This window comes from Pyxicephalus adspersus, chromosome 6 (assembly GCF_032062135.1).
Source record: "Pyxicephalus adspersus chromosome 6, UCB_Pads_2.0, whole genome shotgun sequence".
In the NCBI taxonomy this organism is placed as follows: Eukaryota; Metazoa; Chordata; class Amphibia; order Anura; family Pyxicephalidae; genus Pyxicephalus; species Pyxicephalus adspersus.
Genome location: NC_092863.1, coordinates 1404711 through 1411801, shown reverse-complemented (window position 1 = coordinate 1411801; position 7091 = coordinate 1404711). Strand labels below are relative to the sequence as shown.

Genomic DNA, 7091 nt, shown 5'->3' with positions numbered 1-7091 from the left:
CCCCCGACACACCCCGTTGGCAGACCTGCACCTCATTACATGTACAGGCGATACAAACCTAGGCACCACCAAATCATCAGCCGGTTCATTCACCGTCATACAGCCATACCAAGCATGACATATAATACCCTCCGCACATAGGACAAATAAATCAATCAATTATAATTTATTATTTTATATATTGTATAAAAAAAGCGACCCCCCCCCACCCCCTATCCCCCTCCCCCGATAAGGCCGGGTTATTGTCTTTGCTGGAATTTGGACATGTGCAGTGCGATAGATCCGGCTATGTCATTACTGTTTTTGTTCTGTCCATAATAATCCACAAAAGAACCGTCTGGAGCCAACAGATACATGACAATGGTGTGATCGACCTGGAGGAGAGAAGACGTGCGGTTATGGCGGGGAGATCACATCATACCATAGTAATCATGGGCTCAGCCAGATAGCAATGTATCCTCATACTTACAATGTAATCGCTGTCGTCATCTTTGGGCCCCGGGCTGAAATATACTCTGTATGCCTTCGCCACCTGCCCAATCTGCTCTGATGTACCCGTCAGTCCAATGAGTTTGGGGGAAAATTCTGTATAGAAAAAATTCCAAAATAAATAAACGTTTCCTACACGTCACCAACATTGTGTTGTGTAAAGGACAGGAGGGCAGTGCCATGGCTGACGGTGGCACCTTTGGCACAAGCCGCCAGTAGGCACTGCACTACAGGTGACTCTTTCCTAGGTCTAGAAAAGCAAAGGGAAAAGTTTACTTCCCCAGTGCACTCACTTTTCATTATTACCCCACCACGAAGTTCAATAACCGGGGGCAAAGAAATAAAGCCGCACCGTATGCTCCAAAGTAATCTGATTGCCTCTCCATGTGACAGCACTGGGCCAATCACAAGCCACGTATGGCTCTAACATGGATAGGGGAAGCAGGTCACATGCTCACCCATACTTGGACATGCCAATTATCTCTCCCTTTGTAGTGTGCAAACAAAGGGGGAGGAAAGGCATGGGGGTGCATTAATCTAGGGAACATCTAGGAACCTTATTCTCAAATCACTGCCTGTACCTAGGCACTCCTGTTTTGTATCCTCATAGCTGTATATCAGGTGACTTCCTGTGCCTAGGCACGCCTGTTCTGTATCCTCATAGCTGTATATCAGGTGACTTCCTGTGCCTAGGCACTCCTTCCTGTTCTGTACCCTCAAAGCTGTATATCGGCTGACTTCCTGTGCCTAGGCACTCCTGTTCTGTATGCTCATAGCTGTATATCAGGTGACTTCCTGTGCCTAGGTACTACTGTTCTGTATACTCCTGTTCTGTACCCTCAAAGCTGTAAATCGGCTGACTTCCTGTGCCTAGGCACTCCTGTTCTGTATGCTCATAGCTACAGATCATCCAAGGCACTACTTCCCCTGACTTCTCACCTCAACATGATTTGCCGATGTCACCATCGTGCTTTCGGGGGTTTCTGACATAAGTAATCAATATACAAGATGGCCGCCTCCAATACATAGACACAGAGCAGAACAAAGAACGGAATGTAAGGGCAAATATTCATACAAACTCCATGCAGATATTGGTGGCAGTTGAATGCAGCCCCTTGTCTCCAGAGGCCTGTGCTGCTCATACAGAATGAATGGAAGAAGAATTTACCTTTTATATATTTGGATACGGCCTCTGGGTTATCCCTCTCTGGATCCACAGTGATAAAGAGGGGAGTGAGATTGGGAACCTCTTTCATGGCATCTGGAAGAGACAAAGTGAAATGTTTATAAATGAGAAGAAAGTTACATCATCATTACCAGCATGCTCAAATCTACCGCTTCTATCAGCCACACAACAAGTTAACCCCAGTCAGGCATTTACCTACTAGGGGATACATGTGTCCCCACTGGGGAAATTTCTCTTCACTTTCCTCCTCAGTGACACAACAGGAAGTGCAGGTAATTACCATCAACAGGGGGGACAGACAGCTATCAAAGCCTGACACTCATCCTCGCTGCATCTGATACAACAAAAGGTTTTTGTATTGTGTTTCAGGATATTTAAAGAGTTTTATCATGAACATCCTTACCCTAATTTATTGGCCCCCCATCTGCACACTAAGAGACCAGTGCATCTCTACATACCTAGCCGTGTCCTACTTCTTCCCACCCTTTCACTGCATCTATCCACCCCATACTGTACCTACCCTTACCCCACCCCACTTATCTGACTCCTGGATATCCCTCCCTTCACACCTCTCAGATACCCCCACCTACACATTGTAAAGCCCCAACCTAATCTAGACCTATGATCACATGATTATATAAATGTATTACCAATCTTATCCACCACTTCCATCATCTTCTCGATCTCCTCCGGACAGACATCGGGGCAGTGAGTGAATCCGAAGTACAGCAGCACCCACTGACCCAGGAAATGCTGGTCAGTCTTTGGTAATCCCAAGTGGTCAATTAATGAGAAAGGTCCGCCCAGTAATGGCTTCCCCAGAGACCTGTTCTTCTCCTTCTCAATCTCTGCAATAACATGAGAAGATTTATTTAGGGATATGACAGCCATAGACAGCAGAGATTTTACACACATCCAAGAATATTAGGGGGGTGAGACTAGAGAGCGCCCCCTATATTGTAGTGAACAAAACCAAGAGCACCCCCTATATTCCACAGGCCATAATGGAGAGTGCTCCCTATATTCTAAAGACCATAATGGAGAGCGCCCCCTATATTCCACAGACCATAATGGAGAGCGCCCCCTATATTCCACAGACCATAATGGAGAGCACCCCCTATATTCCACAGGCCATAATGGTAAGCGCCCCCTATATTCCACAGGCCATAATAGAGAGCGCCCCCTAAATTCTACAGACCAAAATGAGGAGTGCCCCCTATATTCTACAGGCCATAATGGAGAGCGCTCTCTATATTCTATAGACTAGAATAAAAAGAGTCCCCTGTATTCTACCATCCAGAATGGAAAATGCCCCCTAGTTTTTATAGATCAGATAGGAGAGCGCCCCCTATATTCTACAGACCAGAATGGAGAGAGCCCTCTATATTCTATAGACCAGAATTCATAGAGCCCCCTATATTCCACGGACCAGAACATACAGCGCCCCCTATATTCCATAGACCAGAATTGGCCAGGTTAGACAGCGCCCCCTATATTCCACAGAACAGAATATAGAGCGCCCCTAAATTCTCCAGACCAGAATGGAGAGTGCCCTTATATTCTATAGACCAGAATAGATAGAGCCCCTATATTCTACAGACCAGAATATAAAGCACCCCTATATTCTACAGACCAGAATGGAGAGCCTCCCCTTTATTCTACAGACCAGAATGGAAAGCGCTCCTATATTCTACAGACCAGATTAGACAGCACCCCCTATATTCTACAAACCAGAATATAGAGCACCCCTATATTCTACAGACCAGAATGGAAAATGCCCCCTAGTTTTTATAGATCAGATAGGAGAGCGCCCCCTATATTCTACAGACCAGAATGGAGAGAGCCCTCTATATTCTATAGACCAGAATTCATAGAGCCCCCTATATTCCACAGAACAGAATATAGAGCGCCCCTATATTCTACAGACCACAATGGAGAGTGCCCTTATATTCTATAGACCAGAATAGAGAGCCTCCTCTTTATTCTACAGACCAGAATGGAAAGCGCCCCATATTCTACAGACGAGAATGAAGAGAGCCCCCTATATTCTACAGACCAGATTAGACAGCGCCCTCTATATTCTACAGACCAGAATATAGAGCGCCCCTATATTCTACAGACCAGAATGGAGAGTGCCCCCTATATTCCACAGACCAGAATGGAGAGCGCCCCCCTATATTCTACAGACCACAATGGAGAGTGCCCTTATATTCTATAGACCAGAATAGAGAGCCTCCTCTTTATTCTACAGACCAGAATGGAAAGCGCCCCATATTCTACAGACGAGAATGAAGAGAGCCCCCTATATTCTACAGACCAGAATGGAGAGTGCCCCCTATATTCCACAGACCAGAATGGAGAGCGCCCCCCTATATTCTACAGACCACAATGGAGAGTGCCCTTATATTCTATAGACCAGAATGGAGAACGCCCCCTATATTCTACAGACCAGAATGGAGAGCGCCCCCTATATTCTACAGACCAGAATAGATAGAGCCCCTTATATTCTACAGACCACAATGGAGAGCGCCCCCTATATTCCACAGACCAGGATTAATATAACTTACTCTCTTCCTTCTGCTTCTTCATATACTTCATGCCGGCCATCAGAGCTCCGCCCAGAGCGACAGTGATTGCCAGAGACTTCCAGGTTACCGGCTACTGACACAGAAAGGGGAAATATATCACACAAAGCACAAAACATCACTCCATCCTAAATTCTCCAACCAATGTCACACCCAGTGCTCTGCCAGATGATTGGGCAGCCATTTTTTTGCTGCATTCAGGAAGAAGAAGCAGTGGATTGCAGAGCACTGGAAAGTCTGGAGCTGCATTCAGTCCTTACCCCAGGTTTGGAAGGCTGACCCCCATACCTAGGAGGGGGTGGGGGCATTGTGCTGAGCAGGCGAGGGTTCCTGGTTGGTTTCGGCCATGTTTTCAGGTGAATAGCAGAGGTCTAGGGAGAGTGAGAAGAGACAACAAAGAGGTTACTATATACCATACAGACAACAGGAGAGGGACTGGGGGCCTACAAATGGAGGAGACACACAGGTCGCCTGGTGCTGCTTGGTGCTGAATAAGTGCAGCGTCAACCATAACCGCACTATTTGTGGTCATTTGAAACATTTTAAACAACAAAATCTGGTTGTCACCCAAACAGGAAGTGAGAAAAAAAAAAACTTAAAGACAGAGATTTCTGAAACAGGTGACCTCCATCAGGAGATTTCCCCTCACTTACTGTATTGCTGACAACAGGCAATTGTTTTAATTCTCCAGCAAAGAACACTGTAGGGTTAGGTGAGAACTATGAAGGTAGGTGTGGTCTCCCAACTTTCAGCAGGGGTACAGGATAGGAACTATGAAGGCAGGTAGGTGAAACTAGAGGTAGGTATTTAGGGGAGCCTTCACCCTCAATCAGCAATACGTACTACAGAGGTAGGAAGATATCTGGCCTCCCCTGCCCTACAGGGTGCGGGTATGTACTATAGGGGTGGGTAAGTAGGTGCAGCAGAAGACAAAGGTACATTAGGGGTTAAGTACTTCCATTATAGAGATCCTGCATGGATCATGTATTATCAGCTACATGCAGGATCTCTATGTTAAGGAGTAGTGAGTACAGTATAGGAGGTAGCTGGGTATGCAGTACCTCTTCAGTAAGGGTACTTTGGAGGGGTAAGTGGGCATATAAGGTGTCCCATACTCCAACAGGTTGCAGGTAGATACTATAGGGCGCAGCTAGGCACAGGAAAGAACATATTTACTATGGGAAAGGTATAGGGCAGGTAAGTATACTGGGTGTCTCATCCTGCAGGTAGGTTCTATAGGATGCAGCAGGAATCAGGTAGGTAATATAGGGTGCAGCAGGGTACAGGTAAATACTTTGGGGGGAAGGTACTGTTGCATAGGTAGGTGGTTTGCCTTGGTTGGTAGAGGTTACAGTAAGTGGGTAGGTAGGTACTGCAGGGTGCAGGTAGGTACTATGGGGTGCAGCAGGGTACAGGTAGGTACTATGGGGTGCAGCAGGGTACAGGTAGGTACTATGGGGCGCAGGAGGGTACAGGTAGGTACTATGGGGCGCAGGAGGGTACAGGTAGGTACTATGGGGTGCAGCAGGGTACAGGTAGGTACTATGGGGTGCAGCAGGGTACAGGTAGGTACTATGGGGTGCAGCAGGTTACAGGTAGGTACTATGGGGTGTAGCAGGGTACAGGTGGGTATTGCAGGGTACAGGTAAGTACTGCAGGTAGGTACTATGGGTGCAGCAGAGTACAGGTAGGTACTATGGGTGCAGCATAGGTATGCCTTGATTTGTATAGGGTACAATGAGGGATAGGTATTCGTAGTGTCTCACACTCCAGCAGGAGATACAGGTAAGTACAATGAGTGGGTAGGTAGGTACTCGTAGTGTCTCACCCTCCAGCACACGGAAGCTGCTCCCGGCACTCGAACACTAAACAGCACTGACAAGCAAGACGCCATCTTCACTTTGCCCTCCACAGGTACATATGGATGGCACTTCCGGTGTCCAGCGCTGTCAACCTCCCGCCGCAAACGTAGACGCGTCTTCAAAGTTCCGCCCCTCATTCTCAGTGTCACCATCAGGCAAAAAGGTTGCAGCACCACGACAACCACACTCCTTCCGGAATGGTGGGCATTGCTTTATTCCATCCCCCCTACAAATGTTAAAACATCCCCACCTCTTGAATTAAATCTCACTTTCTATGTTTTTTTTCAGTCTAATAAACTCTATCTAGATTGGTAAATTGTGGGAAGCAGACCCCTCGCTATAGAGGAACTCCACTCTGCCTTATTTATAAGTTCCCCATAAAAATACAACTTCCCATTGTAATAAATATTATCCAATCATTGGGGTACCAAACACCCCCAAAGTGTGTGAACTGGAAAGAAATGACTGCTGTAATACCCAAATCGAGACAGCACAAACTATAGCCCAAACCCTATTCATTAAAGAAGTGAATGTGGCATTCACCAAACATTCACCATATTCTATAGATATGGCTGAAAACACCATACCTACAAGGTGCGATAGCCAATAAACAAATCATATGGAAATATGAAAAACCGTGTACAGATTTATTATTTGTGTTGACAATAAAAGGCTACTAAACAAGACAAAATAGGTTATTAATAAAGCAGCGAATCTGATATTCAGATTCCTTGGAGGAAAATCTGTTACTGCCACCAGAGGTCAGTGTGCTGACCCCACATCCTTTGACCCCAGGCACTGTACAGGGCATTATGCCAGGCACAGACCCCCCACTGTCCCATATCCCACCCTCAGCACAGTCACTCCATTGTGGTTCACAAAAGTCATTTTCCTGGCAAGCTGATGCTCTCTGATATCATTATGTCAGCTGCAGTTCCTGAACAAATTTATAGGCCAAGTCTTATCTGT

At 46.3% G+C, this 7091-nt stretch overlaps 1 protein-coding gene across 1 annotated transcript; it reads right to left on the bottom strand.

Annotated features, from left to right (window-relative positions):
• Window positions 1-202: 202 nt before the first annotated feature.
• SCO1 (synthesis of cytochrome C oxidase 1) lies at window positions 203-6208 on the bottom strand. The gene is made up of 7 exons (XM_072414109.1): window positions 6089-6208; window positions 4521-4631; window positions 4243-4333; window positions 2326-2523; window positions 1658-1750; window positions 470-585; window positions 203-374 (listed from the first exon to the last, which is right to left on the bottom strand). The coding sequence occupies exons 1-7, from the start codon at window positions 6152-6154 to the stop codon at window positions 240-242; spliced, it is 810 nt and encodes a 269-aa protein (XP_072270210.1). The 5' UTR covers window positions 6155-6208; the 3' UTR covers window positions 203-239.
• Window positions 6209-7091: the final 883 nt, after the last annotated feature.